General features: G+C 36.9%; 2 protein-coding genes across 4 annotated transcripts; both read left to right on the top strand.

The window, feature by feature from the left end:
• The first annotated feature begins 684 nt into the window (after window positions 1-684).
• On the top strand, window positions 685-6,572 carry LOC309487752 (D-serine dehydratase). The gene is made up of 8 exons (XM_082155557.1): window positions 685-779; window positions 1,031-1,189; window positions 2,236-2,516; window positions 2,610-2,790; window positions 3,570-3,691; window positions 3,783-3,972; window positions 5,128-5,233; window positions 6,031-6,572. The coding sequence occupies exons 2-8, from the start codon at window positions 1,041-1,043 to the stop codon at window positions 6,118-6,120; spliced, it is 1,119 nt and encodes a 372-aa protein (XP_082011683.1). The 5' UTR covers window positions 685-779; window positions 1,031-1,040; the 3' UTR covers window positions 6,121-6,572.
• A 900-nt stretch (window positions 6,573-7,472) lies between these two features.
• Window positions 7,473-23,815, top strand: LOC309487669 (hyccin 2). 3 transcript variants are annotated; one of them, XM_082155415.1, is made up of 13 exons: window positions 7,473-7,727; window positions 11,421-11,562; window positions 14,984-15,038; window positions 15,262-15,366; window positions 16,046-16,225; window positions 16,320-16,400; window positions 17,353-17,468; window positions 17,840-17,935; window positions 18,205-18,321; window positions 18,712-18,799; window positions 19,853-20,003; window positions 20,239-20,373; window positions 22,497-23,815. In XM_082155415.1, exons 3-13 carry the CDS (start codon window positions 14,991-14,993, stop codon window positions 23,087-23,089), a joined length of 1,710 nt encoding a protein of 569 aa, XP_082011541.1. In that variant the 5' UTR covers window positions 7,473-7,727; window positions 11,421-11,562; window positions 14,984-14,990; the 3' UTR covers window positions 23,090-23,815. The 3 variants fall into 3 exon arrangements, with proteins under 3 accessions (XP_082011541.1, XP_082011542.1, XP_082011543.1); XM_082155416.1 differs by lacking the exon at window positions 11,421-11,562; XM_082155417.1 differs by lacking the exon at window positions 20,239-20,373.
• The last annotated feature ends 637 nt before the right edge of the window (window positions 23,816-24,452 follow it).

The raw sequence follows: 24,452 nt of genomic DNA, 5'->3' as shown, positions 1-24,452 counted from the left end.
TTGATGAGCATTAGAGACTTATTTCAAAAACATACTTATGTAGGATATATGCATAAAATACGACTGGAATTTGAAATCATATAACAGAAGCATTACCAAAAACATCCAGAATTGTCTGAAAGGATTGGAGGTATAGAAGTAATGTTGCCTGCAGCTTCGCGCCACAGAACCAAAGACATCAAGGGATAAAGTGAAAACAGGCCTAAAGGTCTTTTCCCGATACTCTGACGCGGCTCTGGTAATTGAGGATTTTATCCAACTGGGAGAGGAGGGTTTAGTGTTAATGACTACATGCCTTAATTAGCCCTTTTATTAACTGACTTCGAAATAATCCACTTTAATGAGCAACAAAAAGTTCATCTGGGACACAAGATTAGACTTTTTAACGTTCAGTGTTAACTACACATTCAGCCAAACCAGTGCTAATGCAGAGATATTTTAAAGATCTCTCACCTCCATCATCATGGATCGGTCTGTGGGATTTCTTTGGATGAGGGCTAGCCTATAAGTGACTGTATAATATAATATAATATAATATAATATAATATAATATAATATAATATAATATAATATAATATATCTGAAATAGTTTGCTGCTCCAAAAGCACAAATTATATTTTAAATCTTTTATAACAACTAAGAATCTCGTCAGTAGCTTTTAGGTTGAAAATTCCAGTTTGCAGTGTAGGCTATGTGTGTACGCGGCGCTGTGTTGATTCTGGCTTCACACTCTCGCGCTCGCACTCATTGATCAGAACTTGAGAGTCGCGCTTTATATGGTGAGAAATGTAAAGTTTATCATCAGTTTATCATCACCGTTTGACACGTGCCACTTTGACCATTAACCAAACTCATGTTTACTCGATATTTTTCTTATTTATTTACAGCTGTAATTAAATGCTTTAAAAAGTTGAGATTATATGATTTCAAAATTGTTACATTTATTTTATCAGCACTATCCTGCATTTTTGTTACAAGTCTGCATGTTTCCATTTCGCTTAAATGTGTTGGTGTATTTTATTTGTTTCAGTTTTTGGATAATGGCCAGTGTTGAATTCATCAAAGACCTTTGTACTCCAGCGCTGGTTATTGACCTGGATAAAGTGAACAGAAATGCCGAAGCCATGCGGGAGCGCTTCCAGAAACTGGGGGTCCAGCTCCGACCTCACATGAAAACACACAAAACACTGTAAGATTCTCGTGTCAACAACACCAGCCGCTTTATCTACTGAATGATTTCACTTGAAAATGCTCAGACATCTTGCTTGCAATATACTTTTATAATATGTTATATGTTATTAACTATAATTCACTAGTTCACTAGTCATTTTGGAAATATGTATTTGGACACTTAAGACACTTAAAGGAATACGCCTCATTCACCCAAAAATGAAAATTATCCCACAATTTACTCAAGCCAAGCTATTCTAGATGTGTATGACTTTCTTCTTTCAGCCGAACACAATCAGAGTTATATTAAAAAAATATCCTGACTCTTCCAAGCTTTATAATGGGAGTGAATAGTGCCTGAGTTTTAAATGCTCCAAAAAGTGCATTCATCCATCATAAAAGTGATCCATACGACTCGAGAGGGTTAATAAAAGCCTTCTGAAGTGAAGTGATGTGTTTTTGTAAGAAAAATATCCATATTTAAAACTTTATAAACTATAATCACTGGCTTCTGTCAACGGCCGTACGCGCGTTCAAGAGAGAGTTGAGTTCCAGCGGAAGGGTGACCTCTGACCCAACGACTTCTCTTATATCGAAATCCTCTGACATTTTTCTTTAAAACATCTCTCTTTTTTTTTTTTCTTCAGAAGGCATTTATTCACATGTTGAATATTTTTATGATGGATGAATGCACTTCTTTTGGAACTAGGGCACTATTCACTCCCATTATAAAGCTGGGAAGAGCCAGGATATTTTTTAATATAACTCCGACTGTGTTTGGCTGAAAGTCATATATAAGTAGGATTGCTTGAGGCTGAGCAAGTTATGGATAATTTTCATTTTTGGGTGAACTATTCCTTTAAAACATTTGAATATCTTTTTTTATATAAAAATGTATTATAAAAAATTGAAGGTAACACTTTACAATAAGATTCCATTTGTTAACATTAGTTGATTCATTAGTTAACACGAACTAACAATGGAAAATACTTCAAATGCCTTTTCCCCCATTTAATCATTGTCATTGTTTTCTCATCTTAAATGTTACATGTCTGTTGTTTTCAGGGAATGTGCGGACATCATGACAGGAGGCTCTCGTCGGTGTATCGTGGTTTCTACTCTAGCTGAGGCATCATTCTATGCTGATAATGGCTATGATGATATACTGTACGCATACCCACTGCCATTTGATAAAGTTGAGCGCTGTGCTGAGCTATCTGAGAGACTCTCTCTATTCCACATCCTAGTGGACAACCGCCTTGCCCTACAGGAACTGAAGAAGAGACCTTTGAAGCAGGGAAAAGTCTGGAAGGTGTGGATGAAACTGGATTGTGACAATGGGAGAGGTAACACTTGAAGAGGGAGTTCACCAGATGTTTGAAGTGCAGTTTTTGGGTGTACTGCAGTAAGATAAGTTTGTTTGTTTTGTGTTTCGACAGCGGGTGTTCCTCACTGTGACCCAGCTGCGCTGAAACTTGCCCAGGAGGTCTGGGATACTGCAGGGGTGGAGCTGACAGGAATTTACGCCCACTGTGGGAACACCTACGCCTGTCAGGGGGAGGAGCAAATCAAAGCCGTCGCTCAGGAAACCACTGCCATCACGCTGCAGTTCATGGAGAAGTATATGATGACATCACCTATCGCTCACTGAAAGTTTCTCTTTGAAAACACTGATCGTTTAGCAAAACTAAGAAATGTAATCCTTTGAAAAAAAGAATATTCATTTTTATTATACATTACACTATAAATTATAATATTGTGATCCCTAAGTTTAATTGTAACATTTAAAATGATTGATTTTAGTTTTTAGTGTTTTATTTTTAAATTATGACAACAAGGCAAATAAATGAACAGCACTAATAAATGGAATTTGTTTTAATGTTTGGTTTTTAATTTATTTAGACAACAAAACATGATAATTTACCAACACAATAAATGTAATCTTTTGCAGAAAAGATAAAAATGTTATATATATATTTTTATATTAAACATTATAATATTGTCATGCTTAAATTCGCTTTAATTTAAAATAGTTGATTTTAATTTGTAGTGTTTTATTTTTAATCTATATTTAAAGACAAACATAATTGTAAACACTAGTAAATGTAATCTTTAACAAAAAAAAATATATAATTTTTTGATATTGTACATTATAATACTGTGATGCCTGTGCATCAGTATGTGTAGCATTTAAAGTTAATAATTTCATATTTTTAATTTATTAATTTTTACTTTATTAATTTTTACTTTGTTAAGAATATAAAAAAATATATAAAGCATATAAATGTAATATAGGCATGAAATGAACATTATCATCAGCTTATCATAATTTCCAAAATTTTTATATCAGTGCATCCCTTCTCAATATGCATTGATTGTATTATATCTACTTTCCATAGGCTGAAGGCTGCTGGGATACACACCCCCAAATCCAGCATTGGCTCCACCCCTTCCTGTAGCCACCCAGTTCCAGACATGGCCATGTTGAGTGAGGTGCATCCTGGGAACTACGTATTTTATGGTCCGTGTTGCCATGTTCTCCTGTTTAATAATTATAAGCAGTGATGTTCTCATTTTTTTTGGAATCATAATATTATCTGTTGCACATCCAGACGTACAGCAGTCCCTCATTGGGTCCTGCAGACTTGAGGATGTTGCAGTACGGGTACTGACGCGGGTCATAGGTCACTATCCACACAGGAACCAGTTACTTGTCGACTGTGGGTGGACAGCACTGAGTCATGATGGTGGGGGGCGCTTACCCACCGGATACGCCATAATTGAAGGACACCCGGAACTCAAGTAAGAGATCATTATGTGGATTTATATGAGGACTGATTTTTTTCTAGGGATGCACAAATGGTACCATATCAGTTATTGGCAGATATTAGAGGGGATTTTTTTGTGCTAATTTTCCATATTTTTCCATATACTCTACTGTTCAAAAGTTTGGGGTCAGTAATATTTTTTTGTGTACTTTTTCACGGCAAGGATTGAATTAATCAAAAGTGACAGTAAAGACATTGATAATGTCACAAACAAATATATATATTTCAAATAAATGCTGAACTTTCTATATATCAAACAAAAAATTATCATGGTTTACACAATGCACAGTACAATATTAGAATGATTTCTGAAGGATCATGTGACACTGAAGACTGTAATGATGCTGAAAATTTTGTTTTGTCATCACATGAATAAATTACATATTAAAATATATTAAAATAGCCAAACTGTTATTTTAAATTGTAATAATATTTCACAATATAAATTTACTGCGTTTTGAGAAAATAAATGCAGCCTAAAAGACTTACAAACTTAAAAACAAAAGAAATCTTAAAGACCCAAACATTTGATCATCGAATTTACCAACATTGGTAAATGTTATCTTTGCAAATGTCAAGATAAATATTCATTTTTTACACTGTGGATTATAATGTTGTGATGCCTAAATTCACTTGTTGCTAGTGCCGTCAAATCGATTAATCACATCTAACATAAAAGTTTGTAAATATATAATATACTGTATATGTAAGTGTGTATATATATATATATATATATATATATATATATATATATATATATACTAACTTTTAGGTTAATTGTGATCAATCTATTTGACAGCTCTACTTGTGGCATTTTTTGTGTTTTAAGTTATATAGACAGTAAAGAATTTTAATATCAACCATTTATCAGTTATCAGCCATAACATAATTACCAACTTACTTTTGTTGGCATGAATTTTTATCTTGGTGCATCCCTTGATTTTTTCATAAAGCACCTGTCTGCATTGAATCAAATCCATTCTGAAATATTACAAATTAAGCAGTGACTTTACATAATCATTTTTTGTACACGTTTAGATGTTGTTGTTTTTACTTCCCAACAGTGGGAGTTGTAGGTTTTGTGAGTCAGATGATATAAATAGCATGAAGGGTGTCGTCTGTTTTGCAGACTACTGTCTATGACTCAGGAACACGGCAGGGTGGAGCCCATCTCTGGAAAACTGGACTTCAAGCAGTTCCCGCTGGGGTCACTCCTCACACTCATGCCTTACCATGTGAGTTACTAACCCTCTCACTGCAACAAAGCACACACAGAAACACAGTTTTACATCTGACTAAGCCATTGCTGTAGTCTATCATTTTTATTCATGTGTTGTGCATTAAAGTGAACCTGTTATGCTTTATCGGATATTACCTATCATACATATAGCTGTTTGTGAATGTAAAAGTTCTGCAAAGTTTCAAAGATCAAAGTGCACGATAAATGGAGTCATTGTCTCCTAAATGAAAGAACTGCCTGAAACGAGTCATCAGTAATTCCAGTCTTACTTCTTGCACAAACCTATGTAGGTTTGTAACAAATTTGCATAATGCCCACCTGAGGTCTTCATTGGCTGCTTGTGAACAACGTCTACTTTGACCCGCCTCCAAACACTTTAGTTGTAGCTGAGGCTTCGAATAGTTTGGTTCGTGTTTTCAACATGTCAAGAAGATGCTATTTTCTTCACTACTTAATATTCTTAATATTACCACAAAATGCATAATCCCAATACTGTGCAAAATTATGAACATGACCAGGGCAGGCAGAATAAGAAAATGTCCAATAATTAACTGCACAAAAACATTGTTCTCAGCACAAACTTTGTTTTTTGAGAGCACGTATTTAACATAGCTTGAGGGCTTGTCATACCATCTATCACTGTTGGAAACCGCACTTACCATTGTTTTCATTCCTGCTCCTTAATGCTAATTGAACATGGTACATCTGAATGAAATGAATGATTGATTTCCTTTAAAATTAAGAGCAGGTTGGTGAAAAGAAAACCTAATCCCTTGTATGTTTTGTTGACAGGCTTGTGCTACAGCTATGATGCATCCGGTCTATTTTGTCCATTCTAATGGGAAGATTATAGACGCATGGAAACCCACTCGAGGCTGGTAAAAATCTCTACCAGAGGGACTGTGGTACAGCTAGGGACTGTTAGAAATGTTTAGGACTTGTAGCAACTGTGAATTTACTGTCAGGTGTCTATTAAAAACCCTTATTAAGAGGGAAGTGCAGCCAAGTGCATTATGAGTTGGAAGCATGGCAGTTTTGTCATTGAGCAAAATAGCATTTGTGTCAACTGGAAGGCTTACATTGGACTTACAATTAATTCTTCTTTGCTTCTTTAAATGCCTAAAAGACTACAATATTCTCTGCAGATTTATGAAAGAATGTGAAAAGACTGATTTCTTCTTTGTATCTGAATGAACTTGCATGCGGTATGTTTTATGGACTCAAAAAGAGTTTTGGGGAGATCTTAAATGTCTGAATTTCTGCTTTTTACTAAATGTTAACAACATGCGCCTCGGTTTGTAATAAACTCCTCTACCACAGTGGGAATCAGATGCTCTAATTGCCTTTTGTTTTTATGTTCCAAATTGAAGTATTCTCTTTAAAATACAATAAAGCAGTAGTGGGTAAGACGGTTAATAATAAAACAAGCTTTTTGTTAATAGATGTTTCTTCAATTTTGGACACTTTGGCCCTGTGGACTTCAAGAAAATAATCTCTATAAAAAATTTTTTCCAAAAGCACATACAGCCAATAGAGGATCATTTTGTCAATTCTGTCTTTAAGTATATAGATCCAATTAAAAAATATTTTCACAATTTTTGCATAGTTCATCAAAAAATACAGTTTCATAAGTAATGTATTATGTAAATAATATATAATGTATATGTATGATTACATATGTAGAACAGTAAATCATATTTTCATTTTTCATAGTTGTTTTGGGCAAGAGTTAAAATGTATGCATAAAAGTAATTGGAAATGTTGATGTAACCTTCATATATCAAAAAAGGGACATAAAACTGCCTGAAGTTGACAATATTCTATTAGTCCCATGATCTCGTGCACAGTTAGTCAGATTCCATATGGAAAATGCAGAGTAACAGCACCCAGACAGGCTTGCTGTTTTTACATGACCCCCACACATTATACCACAAGAGCATTGCAAACATGAAAAGGAATTTAAATTACACCCAATAGTCTCTTTGATAGTAACTGGAAGTCCAGTCAAATGACACTTCCCTGAGTGCGTTTTTACTAAGCACGGTTCACCTATTCACCTGACCAATTGAGTCGCTCTGATCAAGACCACGACACGACTGGCCAATAACAGCGCAGCGCGATGAGCACCGATACGCTCACAAATCACCGCACTGCGCAGCTATTGGCCAGACGCAGCGAGGGCTCGATCAGAGCGACTCAATTGGTCAGGTAAATAGCTGCAAGTTGGCAGGAAGAGCAGAGCTAGAGAGCGGAGATACATGATGATGTCAACACGGCAGTGAACCTTTCGATCAGGCAAACGCAAGGCCCTATTTAACCCGTCGATTCATTGATATTTACGGTAAAGGTCCGGTGGGATCTTACAAGTAATGTTCTGCTTGATCTCAGAGGTGGTCGTTGTGTCGGGTCTGTCCTTTAAGGCGCATTGCAGCTTTGCTCAAGGACTCTAGCGATCATCTGCAGCATCCGGAGGAGTCCAGATCCTACTGGTATGTAATTCACAACCATACCATTGATAAAACCTGTGTGTGTGTGTGTGAGAGAGCATAGATGAGGCTATTTAAATACATTTGAACCACATACGTTGGAAGATGTAACCGATTCTGTTATATTGATGTTTTAGGCCGAATGTTTATTACATGTATTAAATCACATTTATGGTCACTAAAAAGTTAACAACAACATGTCATGTTTGATTGTATAACTGATTATTTGTATAACCCGTTCAGACTTGAATTATGTTCCAAGGACACAAAGATCTGATAATGCTTGTTTCTCTTTAAATACAAATTTCATTCAAATGTAAATGCCACCATAATTATTATAAATAACAATATCCAGTTTTTAATTTTTATTTCAATATATATTGCAGTAAACAGTGAGTCTGAGCAACATTTAGATAATTGTACAAATGGATTTTATATAGGCTGTTTTGATAAAACTGTGAATTGTAGTGTTGTTAACTAAAATATTATTACTGTAAACACATGAATCACTGTTAGATCATTAAAAACTATATGGCAAACAAAGAAAGGATAATAAATAATTCAGGCTAAGCATTTACACTTATTGTACACTTAGCCCCATAGATTGACTTTTAGTGCTGTATTTTGAACCTGTAGGCTAATAGTTAAAATTCTGTAATATTTTTTTCAGCCTCGTGTCACTGGCTGCCATGCTTTTAGTTTCAGAGGGCTATTATTATTATTTTTCTGTTGTGTTGACAAAAATCAAACAATCACTTGTCAATCACAAAAAAAAAAAAACATTTAAAAAAAGAGAGAGTGATGTCCAGTGGAATCCACACTGGGTTTGAATTGGTTAATAATATGTTAAAAAGAACATCATTCTGCATATCATCTATTTTTATACCTTTAAAAAAAACATGCACCCTAAAGTATTACCATAATGGTTTGGCCTTCAGCTAAATTTGGAAGCATTTTTCAATATGCATTCTCTGTTCTCTGGATACCTTTGGCCCACACACACATTGGTACTATTCCACCTGGCATAACATCAGCTTTAACTCTCATGCACGAAGTGAATTGATCAAATGCCAGTAGGGCACACCTATAAACCACCAGTATGAAGTGCCGCCCCCCCCAAAACACAGATGCACCAGTGTTGAGTGCAGGAAGCCGGCGTTCACTAAAAAACCACAGTCAAATGACACAGGAAGGGTGGCGGCAATCACTGGGGCTTGATTTGCCACTGATGTAACCCTAGAGTAAATCTTTAATCAAACCAACTCGGGTCTTTTGTGCCCTAGACAAGGGGTTGTTTTCATCTCAGAGGAGCTGGATTGTGACCCTTGCCAAGGACTTGTATTCTGTGCAGCACAGAGATTTGCCCGGGCGAGATTAGACACCATCTGGCTAATTTGACAGGATTGAGAGTGATGAGACGCATCTCGCACTGTCAGAACAAAATAATGCTTGTTGTGTTTGAACGCATGCATATGCTAGGAGTGCATCTGTTCGTATATCGGTCCATATGTTTGCTTGAATGTTTGTCCTCACTATGGGAACAGCGTGAGATATGCATATCCTGGTGTTCAATGAGATTTTGAGTGCAGGTAAAATTGTGTCTGTGACAGTTTGGAGTGCGTTTTCAGTCGAGTACGTTGAGTGTGTTGCGCAACCTATTTAACAATGACCTTTCTGTTGTGTCCCGCTGCAGTCGACAGGCCGATCATAGTAAACTCTCTTGTTAATGCTCATTGAACGTGTACTACTTTGATCTCCGTTCAGTGAAACCACCTCTCATTTTCTCTCTTCCTCTCTCTCTGCACTAAGCTCTTTTCACAATGGCTATTTTAGGCCTGGCTGTGCGTCCCTCTTCAGGGGACTGTATACACTTAATTATCTGGTGCTGAATCTTGTAAGCTTCTTACCTGTTGGCAAGGGTTGGAGAGAGCAGGCGCGCTAACCGTTGCGTCCACGCAGCAGAGGAATGTTTTGGTTAGGCAGATTGCCCCCATCTTGACATAAGGTGTTAATACTGAAGGTCTACAGCTTCTGTGTAATGAGGGGAGTATTTCACTGCTATTTTGTTGCAGCCACGTTGCATTTTTCAAATATTTTAGTCCTGGTTGAGTCAAAGTGTTTCAAAGCCTCAGGATAAACCTTCTCTTTTGGAGAAATTGAATGGGTTGTTGCATAACATGTCCATGAACATTTGTTACAGCATCAAGTTTTTAGGTTAAGATTCATGTTTAAGGAAAAACTTTATGAATGTTTAAGAATGCTGCTTTTCCTTTACTGTCCGTCTTTCTATACTTTCAAATACTTTCTATTTGTCTATTTTAGGTGAAGTAAAGCATGTTAAACCAGAGGACATTTCTGACATCCACTGCCCAAATTTAAAGAAAAAACAATGTACTGTTGAAGAGGAATGTACTAACATTTGACTAAAATTTAGATAAAAAAATGCTGAAATACATGGCCAAAACCACCAAGTTGCATTCGTTGACATGTAGCCAATTCTCATATGCATAACCGGGTCATTCTATAATTTAGGTTAAATTTCATATCCATTGATGATAATGTTTTTTTCTAACAATTTTCTTCAGAAATATAATTTCAAGTCAAATATTATATCAAATTATATCAAAATATAAATATACCTTATAAAAGTAAAATAAATAAAATTTTCTTTCAAATAAGAAAAATTCTGTCGACTATGTTACTAACCAAATACCCCCATTATGAGGCAAAATGGTGAAATTTTCAACTGTTACTTGCGTCAACTGGCATTATCAACTATGTTTTGACAGAATTTTTATTTTATTTTTTACATTTTAAATGCCAGATTTTATTTTATTTTATTTTATTTTATTTTATTTTATTTTATTTTATTTTATTTTATTTTATTTTATTTTATTTTATTTTATTTTATTTTATTTTTCTGTTCAGAATCGTGGGAGAATCGTGATCTCTATTTAAAAAAAAGAAAAGAAAAGTGATTCTCAATTTATCCATAATCATGCAGCTCTAATAAAAATATTCTTGTCCTTAGTGACCGTGCTGATAATTTTACACAAATATCTGCAAAAAAATACGATTCTTAGAAGTCTTTCAGAAATTGTCACTGTACATATGGCAGAATAGACAAAAAAAAAAGTTACTGTGTAGCACTTAATCAGTGTATGTAGTGGCATACAAGGCATACAAATAGTTGTTTTATTGCTTTTGCTAATGTGAAATGTCCCCTAAATTATAGAATGACTCAACCTATATAAATGTATATATTTTTTATGTTATTTGCAACATTCAGTGATGAAAAAGCTTTAAATGAAGCAAAAAACAGTGTACAACAATAGCGGTACAGTAATGCAGTTAGCGCTGCTTCCTCTAGGCTATCTTAGGTCATGTCTTCATAGCACAAGTAGGATTTTGTTTAGCGTGTAAAGCATCTGTTCTATTCACCTCAGATTCACTCCCCAACCACCAGCACAGCACTGCTTTCTAATCAGAGCAGAGCACACTCCCCCTCACCGTCACACTGCCATATGCAGAGCCTGCCATTTTAAGAACTGCACACAAACATGCATAAACAACACAGACGTCCTGTATTAGGACTGAATGGGGCAACACCTGCGTGTGTTTGCACTATTAAGCTCTCAGTTTGGAACATGAGCCCACAGTTGTCGTAGTAACTGTGATGCTCTGTGTGTTGGGCAGGTGTGTGAGCTTTAATGGAGATTTTGAGCGGGATGTGTGCGTCTTCTTTTTATCTGCCGGCTGTTTGACCAGAGATCGAGAGGCATGGAGAATCTGAGCCACATCTCTCCTTGTCTACACTTGTGAGCTGGGTTTGAGTCAGGTGAGCCACAATGAACACTAAAATGGTTTTGTGGAGTAAATGAAAGTATCAGCGAATTTGCACATTTTAAGACGATAGTAATACAATAGCACAAATGAAAAAATGGGAATTATGTAGTGATCAAAAGATGTTGAGCAAATCAAACCATCTTATATTTCCAGGGATTCTTTGAAGAAACTCAACCTTGCTTAAAAAACACACACACTTAACCCAGATGGTTTTCTGGTCTTAGATGGTTTACGCTGGTCTACCAGCCAAGCCAGATGGTCTCCTAGCCCGACTAGCTAAAAAGAAGAGACGAAACGGAATGAAAAGTTCATGTCCCGATTATAGTGACCAAAATGATCAGAGTTATCAATATTATCACGGTATCGTTAAAATGAGCTGGAAATGTTCAAAAAGTACTGATACACACACACTGAATTAATTTCACCAAGTTTTGTCGAAAACCAACAAATAAACATTAAAATAATAACATTAGCAATGAAATCCAGATTTTAAATGAACAAAAAAGTTGAAAAACCTCACATTCAGAGTTTTATCCATTCAAATTCATCTTTGATCACCAAAAAGGCATACTTAAAGTTTTTTTCCTGTGAAACTTTTTATTAATGCCATCTTGTAACTACACCCTTGCTTCATTTAGTTAGCCTGACTACGTCAGACTTCATACTTCCGCTCAATTTCAGTTCGCTTCTGTACTCAGTCTCAGATATCGACCCATCTCCCAGTTTTCCTCCGGCCTGAAAACAGCCGGCCAAACAACGAACAGAGGGCGGCTGAGAGCCGTGACGTAGACGCTGATTGTACCGTGGATGCGTAGGTTTACTTCACATAATCTGCAAAAGTCGTTCACAGCCATGTTCACTCCGGTATTTCGCTCGATGGTTTTGTTTTCGCATCATACACGTGTTTACAGTGGAAGTTCGATGCAGCTGAGCCGGCGTATAACACACGCCATAACCAAACGTTATGTGATTGGCTTACGGGTAACCAATGATTTTAAACTTCAGACAAGCACCCCCCCCACGAGAAAGAAAACGCTTTTCAATTATGCCCTTCCAGACTCTGTCTACGAAGCAAAGCGAAGTAGCAGAGTTTGGTATAACCAGGCTATCATTTAGTATACGTGGATTCATGAATATGCAAATGAGCCCCGCCTCCACTCACTCATACAAGGTCGTCCACAAGTCGATGTATCAGAATGGTAATAAGTTTTATGCATCGCTCTCTACAACGTCAGACGCATAACGGTAATTAATATAATTGGCTTTTGGCTTGACTGTTATCAAACAGCTTATAACGTGTTGCTAATGTTACACAAACCATGTTCCTGTCCGCCATCTCAGAGTCAGACAGCTGCCTTCTAAAAATCAGTATCTTTAGAAACGCTTTGAACAACTTAGAACGTCAGTGGAGAAAGGCATATAGTTCATCATAACATTCGCCAGATTCGCAGCTGAGTAATGATGATATGCTAAAGCCCGCCGGCATGTTGACGTGATTGGTTACAAGGTAGTTTGTGACATCAGAAACACTGGCGATTTCAAACCGAGTTTTTTAAACTGTCTCTTTTTCACTGCAGTTTTAAGGAGAAAATACTCTGCAATGGTCTTGACTTATGAATTTGCACATGGTTTAAATTTGTAGAATGCACATTAGCTTATTTTCTATTAACCTGATGAGGTTATGGGACAGCAGTAATAGAGCTGTTTCCCTGGTAACCCTGCGAACACGGAGGTAAGAAGAAAAGAAAATCTAAATGCCATAAACTTTTCCGAAGACCGTCAGTCTCCTTCAGAAATTCATTCATATGATTAATAAATTCGTACATTAATTTACCTTCAGCACTCTTGTAAAACCTCACAGCTTTCCGCCATGTTTTCACACCAAACGAAATACTGCGCCTGCGTGAGACCGTTGCTTATCTTTGCTTAATGCTGGACAGTATTATTTTACTTCGAATTTTTCAATTCGTGGTAATTAAAGGTACAATATGTAAGAATTTTGTATCAAAATGTCCAAAAACCACTTGCACAGTGTTATATATTTCTTTAAATTGTGTACTTCCATTATCCTAAATGTTTCCAAGAATTAGTAAATTCAGAGATATTCACAATTTAAAAAAGTGCCCGTCCCTGTTCACTTGTTGCCTGTCAATGACGTAATATCCGCGTTATCCCTGGTTTCCGCTTGTACTGCCATAGTAACCATGGCAACAGATGTGTTCTGGACAACTGCGTAGTGCGTAACGTCTAGCGGCACGCTGTTGTTGTTTCGTTCAAACATTATATAGAATAACATTATAACTTTCAACACTCTCAAATGCTGTTTAGTATGATATTGCAGCGCTGCGTTACCTCAAGTTTAATTCGGCAAATAAACTGACCAGTTTGAGTATTAATTCAGCACTTGCGGTTAGTTCGGTAGAATGAAACGTCCTTATTCCTTTATATCCTTATATATGTTATTGTAAGAGGTTAGCCTGTTACCCCTAGCGGCGAATATTTTAATTTTTTTACATAGTTTAGCTTTAAATAAGGTTTAAATGATAATTAATATATGAAACGGTAATACTGACTGTAGAGTAGTACTATCATCAATTCAGTAACAGTTTCATCCCTACTAAAAAGTGACCAAACCCCACGAAAACCAGGCAACTGACCAGCGTGACAGAAGGGAGAACAACTAAGACCAGCAAACCAGATTAAAAAAAATTCATTTGTACACTAGCTTCCAAAAGTTTGAAGTTGGTTGGCATGCTCACCAAAGCAGCATTTATTTGATAAAAAATACAGTAAAAACAGTACTATTGTCAAATAGTAAAATTTCAAAATGTCTATTTTGATATAATGTAATTTATTCCTGTGATGGCAAAGCTGAAGCAGCCATTACTCCAGTCTTCAGTGTCACATGATCCTTCAGAAATAACTCTAATAAACATTTCTTCTTATTATCAAAGTTGAGAACAGTTGTGCTGCTTTATATTTTTGTGGAAATCGTGATAATTTTTTTCAGGATTCTTTGGTAAATAGATCATTCAAAATAACCGCATTTATTTGAAATGGGACCTTTTATCCTTGCTACTAAAAGTATACATTTCTTTAAAAAAATAATAATCTTACTGACCCCAAACTTTTGAAAGGTAGTGTAGATATACTTTATATTTGTCTAAAAAAACAAATTTGACCTCAACCTGTGACAGAGAAAATGCTGTTAAAACCAACCATGAAACTGTTTTGCATTACTTAATGGAATAATGCAAAATATATGAGAAAAAAAAAGTGCCTGGCAAATTCTCAGATTTCAGTGACATTGACAGGTGTGGCACATTTAATTTTGGGCCACGATTTTGCTGCAAGTGTGGTACTAATATTCATTTTCTTTACATGTTTCATATTTCCCTAATTTTCTCTGTCAGGAGGACCATGCTCAGCTCACAGCGTGTGGTGGAGGAATGGCTCTCTGAGTTCAAGGTGAGAAGTTTGACATCCTTGCAGGCTTTAATATGGTGTTTTTTATATAGCTCAGTCAAATTAAGTCCTCCTTTCCCAAGTGATCCGGGTGCAATGTCCCATTAACCACATTTGGAATCTCAGAACATAATGGAGGAATATTTCAGCCTCCAAGTTAATTAAACTCCAGGCCGATTCAGGTTGAGGCTGCTCAGTCATGCCAAGCACCGTTTCTCCTCTTTAGACCTTACCTGAAGAGCAAATCCGCAGCTATTCTGGCAGCCTGCGTCTGAAGAAAGCTCTGGTACCTGCTCTCTATGCTGTTATTCAGGAGCAGCCCTGCAGTGAGGTACGATGATGAAGTGTTTGAAATGATTTATATTTTATTTAAAAATGTTATGGTTATTTACTTGTGTTGGGTGATGATTCCTTCTGAAAGCACATGTTGATACAAACTTTCAATGGTAACTTGAAATGGCATGTTGGTTGAGAATTATTTTTATTTGGGACTAAAATTTCTGAAACTAATACTAAATAGAAATCTTGAAAAGATGATAAAAAAAATCTCAAAAGCATATAACAAAATTTACTAAAACTAAAACTGAAATTAAAATTAAAACTGAAAATAGAAAATGTATAAATGCTAATTAAAAATATTAATATTAAAATATTTAGTAACACTAAAATGATACTGATATTATTATTGGTGAATGTTATTTCATGCCTTTGTGATCTTAGTTATGTCAAGGCATTTCATTTTAATTTATTTAATAAAACATTTATTTAATATTTCTGAAAACATTTAAGAGAAAATTGTGTGAATTAAAATAACTGCAAAATATAAGGAAATAAATTTGAATTTCGTATTGTCTTTAATATCTTGATCTGTTATGTTCAGTTTTTCTTACATATGCTGCCTCCTTGTGTAAATTAATTAATGTTGCAAAGGAGTGTTCCTCTCAGTGCCTGTGTCCATCCCATACTGTCTCTTTCACTTTAAATCACAATTTTTTTCTCTCTCTCTCTAGCTGCTGGCTCCGGTGTGTCATCAGTTGTTTGAGTTGTACCGGAGCTCAGAGGAGGGTTTACGTCGGTTTACCCTGCAGTTCCTGCCTGAACTCATCTGGGTGTACTTGCGTCATTCAGCCAGCAAAGAGCGCTACCGCAATGGCTGCGTGGAAGCCCTGCTCCTGGGGATCTATAACCTGGTGAGAGATTGGTCAATGTGCTAGCAATACCTGTCATTTCCTGAAATTCAATATCTAAAGATGACATATGGTATGTGTACATCTTCTGTTATAGGAAATTGTGGACAGTAAAGGAAATTCCAAGCTGCTGTCTTTCACGATACCAACTCTCTCTAAGCCTTCAATATACCATGAGGTATGAAGTAAAATACAAACTATGGTCTGGGTCAAATTGACCTTAATTGGTTTCAATACATTTCACCAAAAATCATATTATGACATTTTTAACATATGAAGAGTTCAGATGCAAAAGCCTCTAAGTGCCATCTTAAATTTTCTTCTAGAATTATAATTTTTATCAAGCTCGTATATTTAAGTTTAGTAATTTCACTTAAATGACAATTAATAGGTAATTTGCATTGCCATTTAAGTGAAATTATTGAACTTAAATATACGAGCTTGATAAAAATGATCATTCTAGAAGAAAATTTGAGATGGCACTTAGAGGCTTTTGCATCTGAACTCTTCATATACTTCTCACACATTACCAAAAAAGGAGAAAATATGTATATTATATAACAGTATTACAACAATTTGTAAAAAAAATTTAAAACGGTCTGCTCTATGTGCTTTTCTTAAGCTCAAACAGTAGAGCATGGCAACAATGGCAAAATCTTGGGTTCGGTTTCCATCGAACTGAACATTCATGAACTGGTGAAAATGTGTCAGTTGTGTCAGCCACTGTGGAAATGGGTCAGTTAGACCCGCAACATAATATAAGAGCTAGTTTAATAGTAAAATAATAATACCTTAGCTGTTTTAAGATGGTCCCCCACCTTTGCCAAGCTGGTATTTATCTAGATTTGCTGGGAGGCCAGCTTGTTCATCTGAAAAGTGTCCAAACCTCCTCTAAAACTAGCCAATAGACAAGGCAAACCAGTTTAGACTGGTTTAAGATGTTTTTTTCAGCAGGATATACTCCACCTGACACTTGTTTACATGCTCTGCCAATGAAAATCCTATCATTATGGAAAGTCATATCATTTAGAATGTTTCCATTGAACTTAAGGCTGTAAAAAACTTTTTTTTTATTTGTAGGGCTTAAACGAATGAATAATTAAAGTCGAATACTTTTCTGATTAATGCAGCCATCCAGCCTGGGGTCCATGGCGTTAACCGAGGGAGCCCTGAACCAGCACGACCTCATCCGGGTGGTGTACAGCGGCCTGCTATCTCAGAGAGAGACGTTCACCTCACAGAACAGGTGCTTTTTTCTTGTCAGACTGGGGTTTTGTACTCATTCCTTCCTGTGGAGGAAGTAGGTTTGATCTGTGGAATATTTCTGGGCTTTTGATTAATCGTGCTATCGCCCGCTGGACCGTTTTATTGCCATGACTCAGCTTTTACTTTTTCCTGCTGGCTTTAATGGTATCTCAGCATTTTATTTCATTAAACCGCTGCTGGAGCATTGACAGCGAGATCGGTGCAGATGTAGTGTGATTTGTTATTACCCATTCCACTGGCTAGATACACGGCGACAGTCGCTGACTCATAATGTGCCGCTGTCTGATTTGTCGATGTAAAATTATGCAGATGTCAGAGGGGGTTATATATGTGTGTTTGTGTCTCTTGCAGGTTTGAGGTGCTGTCTTTTCTAATGCTCTGCTACAACTCAGCCGTGGTCTTTATGCCTGCGTCCTCCCATCAATCGGCTTGCAGAATGAGCACACGGTAAAAGCATGAGTTCCTTTTTCTGCTAACGATCCGGGAACGTCTCGGCCTGTCTGTCTCTCTGTCTGTCTGTCTCTCTCTCTCTTTCTCTCTCTCTCTCTGAAATGTATTGTTGGAACAGGCAGAGATGGAATGATTAAATGGATTAAAGGGAATATTTGATTTTGAGACAGAGAGCAAAGGATTTCTGTGGCGGGTCATAGCATTAGCATAAAGACCTCAGAATAAACATGTCATTAGAAATTCTCTATGAATCTCTCTTTATGCAGGCTGTGTGTGAGCGGTTACCCGCGGCAGCAGCAAAAGCCATGGAAGGAGCCGTATTACCGTATGCGATTGGAGCCGGAGTTTATGGTGCAGATGCTGACTGCTGTTTACCATGCCATGTAAGCGCTACATCTCCATTATAGCACAAGTTATCAATTTCTTTTTGTTCTATGCTGCTATTCTTCTCTAATAAGAGGGTTATTTGATATAGATATTGCATAATTTCTGCTGAATGCTGAAGATGCACTGTTTTACTGTGGTTTTGATCAAATAATGGCTGCCTTGGTGAGCATAAGAGGCTTCTTTCAAAAATATTTAAAAGTCTTATCGACCCCAAACTTTTAAATGGTTGTGTATTTCTGAGCAGCGCTCAGATCTATTTTCTTTTTGCATTAGTAAGAGAAGGAAATTGTATTATATATTTAATTCCTGTTAATTCTCAATTAACGGTTTGAGTGGTGTGCTAATGATCTCATCTGCATAATGATACTCTCTCATATCAACTCCAGTTATAATGGGCAGTGGGATCTGGGGAGGGAAGCTTTGGATGACATCCTCTACAGAGCACAGCTAGACCTCCATGCCCAGCCATTACTGGTAAGTCATCCGCTGTCTGCACACCAATGTATTATGTGAAATGCTTTTGTTACAGTACACTTATGGAAATATAAAGTGGGGTCTGAAAGTCTGAGACACTGATATTTTTTTTTGTCAGTAATCAAATGAGCAAATTTCAAACTAATTTCAAATCTTGTGAACAGATGTTTTTGCTTCCATTGATCCACAAAATGCTCTTGTATCATTTTAAATTTATGCAAGAACATCATCATCATCAGAGCTGTGTTTGAAATCGCCCCTTATACCCTCATTCACTATTCCCTACATAACTTCACTAATATAGTCCACTTAAAGGAGTGAATGAAAGCTAATTCGAAAGGGCTACTGCTTTTGCGAAGTTTGTGCTTTAATTCTAGTAGTAATTAAACTATTTATCTTGAACTCTGTCATGGAAACTAGCACTTTTAAACCTTAATGAAACAATTTAATATTTTATACCTGTATGATATTACGCTGTACCCACATTGGACTAGCCATTTGGAAAATGGATGGATGGCTGATTCAGCTGCGCCATCTTCTGGTGAAACGCGGGAATTAATTCGGCATGACAATTCCCTAGCAGTGAATTATGGGTATTCTCTAGCCGTTGAGTGTACATCAGTTGTACACTCGTTTTTGCAATGCAGTATGGGCTTGAATGAGTGCACTTGATAATGTCCACTATGGTTTCGGATTGACACCACTACAAATTACTCTTCCTTTAAATAGTGCCCTATGTAAAGGCTAGAGGGGGTGATTTCGGACACAGCCTAGGTTTTACCCAAACTTGTGGAGTTATACAGCTCAAAGTGCTGCTGCCATTGAAGCAAAATGAGGAAAAACAACAAATTAGTCATTAAATGATTAAAATTCATGACAATTTTTGCATTTAACTTGTCAAATTGTTACCCTGAAAATATACTGTACTGTACTAGTGAGGGTGGAGTTGTGGTTTTTGCCACAAGAAAATGTCTTTCAAGAGCAACATTTAAATTGTAATTCTTAATTGAAATGTAATATTTCACTACATTACGTTGACCCCATGATCCTCAGGTGGCAAATGCAATTAGTCGCTCACTTCCGTCCCGTCCTCCGGAGGGCTCGCGGAACCTTCTGGAGGTGGAAGTAACGCCTACCGGGAGATGCATCTCGCAGGCAGCTGTCACTGCCGCCTCCATTCGTCGCCTCCGCTGGAAACGAGAGGGTACGCGAAATATGCACACACGCACACACAGCCTTTTATACCAATCTTTTTATTTTGGTTGCTTTCTGCTTATTTATTTCCTTCATGATCATTAAAATCATAATGAGAACTTTAACATGACATTCTCATCCGTCCCCTCATTGCATCCATTCAAGCTTCAGGAAAGGCCATTTTTGTGTGTGAAATTTTCCCTCTGTCAGCATCATGTTTAGTTCGCTCACTGTCTTCATCTCAGATTGTTTTGATTTCACAACCACGGCTGAATTCTACGCCTCCATCATCCCCAGCCGATACACCCCCCCGGAGAGACCAGACAATCCTGTGGCATGCGGGCGGATAAAGTGCACCATTCACCTAACCTTGCAAGGGGGTAGGCAGGGCTCAGGAACATCTCACCATTACACGGTGTCACGGTGTTAGACAGTCCTTACACAAGCCCTGCCCTTGTTCATCATAGAAAGTGTTCATTATCATTAATATTTTCAATAATCATTATCACTATTAAAGTGACCCCATTGCATGGAAACTTCCTCCTGCCTGTTACTAATGTCTCCACATACCTTGTGATCATTTGTGTTTAATCCTCTCATTTGTGATCAATTTCATTTTAGGAGCCCTTTACCGTGCTTGCAAGGCAAGATGATCTTCTCTACAAATTTCTGAAATTCAATTAGCTTGAGTTACTTAATGAACAGATTCATTCAAACATTGTTTTGTGGACAATTTTGTAGTGCACTACACTCTCACTACACTGTCATCCTAAATTTCTTAAAAGGAAATTCCCCTGAGATTTATATTGATAATGTTCTGCTTTCAAAATAGTAATAATATTTACATACTGAATTGTGAGTGGCCTTCTTTTGGTCAAATCATGTTAGAATGATTGTACAGTGTTTCAAAATTGAGTGCACATGAGTACCACCATCATATCATAATTACTAGTTACATTTTTTAAATAAGTTGTAAGTTTATTATTGTTTTTGATCATAATAATTTGAAGGCACAATAGTGGCCAAAAGTGATATCCAGAGGGGATATTTGTTTTTAATGAGCTTGCAAGTTCGATTAAACCATCAAACTATGAGAAATAATAATTTAATAATAAATAATTTAAATATGAGGGAAGAACAAAACACTGAACTTGGTTAAGGTATTGATCAGACAAAATTATTTTGCAAAACTACATCTACAGGTTTTATTTTCTTAATTTAAAATTTTTTATAAACAAAAAGCATACATTGACAACATAATCCGTTATTAAGGTATGTTATGCAATATGCTTACAGAATCTTTAACACATTTTTTATAATATTTGAATAAAGGGTGAACACGTCAATTTTCCTAGGCCGGACATTACTTTTGCCCTCTACTGTAATTGTGAATGGTGGCGGTAATATTTTGTGTAAAATTAATGATAAATAGCTAGAAATTACTACTTGATAACCATTTGTCAATTGCACATCTAATGTGCATCTTTTACTCTTTATGTTGTATTAGTTCTAGAAAGCTTGCTGTCTTTGTCAGGAAGTGAAAAAGAGAGGGAGAATTATGATATTGGTCCAGCACCTCCACTGTATTCTAATCAAACTCATTTATATTTGCAATTTCTGAACTTAGAAATAGGAAATTCTGAGGTGGGCTTGAATGCAGCATTCCTTACATCTACAGTACTGTTCAAAAAAAAAAAAGTTTTTTAAAGAAGTCTTTTAGGAAATGCAGTAATATTATGAAATATTTTTACAATTAAAATAATTTTAATACATTTAAAATGTAATTATTCCTGCAATGGCGAAGCTGATTTTTTAGCATCATTACTTCAGTCTTCAGATTATCCTTCAGAAATCATTCTAATATCCTGATTTGCTGCTCAGGAAACATTTCTTATCAGTTGAAAACAGTTGTGCTTTTTTTGTTGGAACTAGATTTTTTTTCTGGATTCTTTGATGAATAGAAAAAAACAGCATTTATTTCAAATAGAAATAATTTTGTAACATTATAAAAATCTTTACTGTTACTTTTGATCAATTTAATACATCCTTACTGAATAAGACTTAATTTCTTTTTTTTTAAAACGTACTGAACGTAAAGTTTTGAACGGTAGTGAAATTACGGACTGAATTTTGATCCTTGAATCATCTCGTCAGAGTTCAACAACAAAATTTTGCCCCTGTGCTTGAGTTTCCCACATTCACATGTGTGTGAATATAAGTGAATAGAGCGAATGAAGACTGGTGTAATTGCAGCTTGACACTTCAAAGACGGTGCCATGTTGTTTTCTACCGGCTGTGAGCCTGTGTAGGAGAATTAACACAAGATGCGTGCTGAAATGTCAGATGCAGCATTTCACGGAGACCGATCCAAAAGCCAGAGCTTACGCCTAAGCTCACCTAACCCTATTCTTTTGCTGCCTTGCAAGCGCTAGTATTTCCTCCAAGATATTCAAAATCCAACATTCTGTTTTCTCTGCCTCATTTTCCCCTCGCTGTGTTTTAGATGCCGACGGTGTGAGCTGCGGAGAGGACTCTTTTGACCCAGATGAAGGGTTTTCCTCTGGGGCTTCCAGCAGCAGCCAGCCCAGCAGCGTGAAACGTGACTGGGTCATAACTGGCGTTCGACCTTCCCGAGATCCGGGAGCCAGGCTGAGGGAGAGCGTGTCGGCCGACACCAGAGCCGCGCTCCGAAGCCTCCAACAACGGCACCAGTCCCCTCCCCCTGCCGTCAGCCTCCGAACCGCAGAGAGCAGCCGCAGCCCGAGTCCCAGCGCTCCTCGACGCTTTCTGGACCCGCATTACATCTCTCCCTTTGCTGGTGCACCACCCAAAACCAGCAACACGTCTTCAAGCAAGTCTCTTGACTGTACCGGCCTCAACGGCTCATCGGGACCCACAGATAGCCTGTCGCTGGGAAGCCTCAGCGCAGACAGGGCTCACTATCTGTCAGCCATCAGTTTGCAAGAGGAACGTCTTGGGCAAGCGGCGCGGAGCCAGGATCTCCTTTCCCCCGGGAGTCCGTTCTCCTCTGGAAGCCCACTGTCCAAACAGTCTCGATCACCCAGTTTTAATATGCAGATTATTTCCCAGGTCTAGAATGATTTTGCTGGACTATATGTGTGCATGAGTGAGAGAGAGAGAGAGAGAGAGAGAGAGAGAAAGCGAGAGAGAGAGAAGCAGAAATGTTAACGTGCATGCGTACAAGCATGTTGTCTTATGGTGTGCGTGTGAATGTGTTCGAATGAGGGTGCGCTCATACACTTTTATTTGATCACTACATTATGCACTTGGGTTCGGTGTGGAGGAAATATTTGTTTTGCACAAAGGACATATTCAAGTGTACATGATCCGAGACTGTTTTAAATGTGCCATACAAACAAACAAACAATAACAACACGGTGTTAGTAGGAACAAACATTACCGTATCAGAGCAATGAACTTCAAAAACCGACAATCACGGTCAGTGCATCGATAAAGGCCTGATAGTGCATGATCCAAAGAGTCTTATCCAGCCCAGCTGTACTGTAGGTCGTCCTGAAGAAATCCTCTTCCATGTCACCGTTTTCAGTTTGTGCTGATTGAGCTTACTGTTGCCTGTGCTGTCCACCCTTCATAGAAAATACATTGTGTGGACTGCCTCAATGAAATGCTAAAAAAAACAGTATATGTTGTACTTTGGAACAGGTTTATATTTTAAATTGTGTATATTTGTGTAAATGATTATTGTACTATAGAAAGAGTATATGCTAACAGAATCTATATTGCTTGTACAGACATAGAAAGCTATCTGCTGAATGGTGAATAAATGTGCTGTTCATGGGAGTGCAGTCTTGGTTTTTCATATAACAGATATTTTATATGGGGATCAATGCAATAGACTTATTATACTTATTAATAGTTATTAGGTTATCATATGGTAGACATTTTGTATTATTAATTATATTATTAATATGAGATGTATAGAGTGTATATATATATATACACACACACACACACACACACTTCCATTCAACAGTTTGGGGTCTGTAAGATTATAAAAAAGAAAATCTTAAGCTCACTGAGGCTGAATTAGTTGAAACAAAAATCTTGAATATTATGAATAATTTGAAATATTACAATTTGAAACGTTCTCTATTTTACATGCTTTAAATTGTAATTTTTCATATATATATGTATGTGTGTGTGTGAGAGAGAGAGAGAGAGAGAGAGAGAGAGAGAGAGCGAGCGAGAGAGAGAATCATCCTATTGGTGCAGTAGAGGGAGACAGAGGACTGGAAACAGCACACACACGTTCTGTTGTAATCATAGAATGTTAGAATACCTTTGCTGTGTCTGATTAAAGGGAAAACTTTAGATAAGTTTAAATTCTTAATATGTCTACTATATGCACTATATATTAAAACTTAAATTTATCAGAGGAAGTACAGTGGATCTTAACTAGGGGGCCACAAAGCGGACC

Source organism: Leuciscus leuciscus (assembly GCF_965113295.1).
Source record: "Leuciscus leuciscus genome assembly, chromosome: 23".
Lineage (NCBI taxonomy): Eukaryota > Metazoa > Chordata > Actinopteri > Cypriniformes > Leuciscidae > Leuciscus > Leuciscus leuciscus.
This window is presented reverse-complemented; position numbering and strand designations above follow the sequence as displayed.

What these genes read in the sequence shown, in the direction of transcription:
- LOC309487752 (XM_082155557.1), top strand. Translation starts at nt 1,041, where the DNA reads ATGGCCAGTGTTGAATTCATCAAAGACCTTTGTACTCCAGCGCTGGTT. An exon ending in ACGCTGCAGTTCATGGAGAA is followed by an intron (nt 2,791 to 3,569) that starts GTATATGATGAC and finishes TACTTTCCATAG; the next exon opens with GCTGAAGGCTGCTGGGATAC. An exon ending in TGGGAACTACGTATTTTATG is followed by an intron (nt 3,692 to 3,782) that starts GTCCGTGTTGCC and finishes TTGCACATCCAG; the next exon opens with ACGTACAGCAGTCCCTCATT.
- LOC309487669 (XM_082155416.1), top strand. Translation starts at nt 14,991, where the DNA reads ATGCTCAGCTCACAGCGTGTGGTGGAGGAATGGCTCTCTGAGTTCAAG. An exon ending in AGGAGCAGCCCTGCAGTGAG is followed by an intron (nt 15,367 to 16,045) that starts GTACGATGATGA and finishes CTCTCTCTCTAG; the next exon opens with CTGCTGGCTCCGGTGTGTCA. An exon ending in GCTTGCAGAATGAGCACACG is followed by an intron (nt 17,936 to 18,204) that starts GTAAAAGCATGA and finishes CTCTTTATGCAG; the next exon opens with GCTGTGTGTGAGCGGTTACC.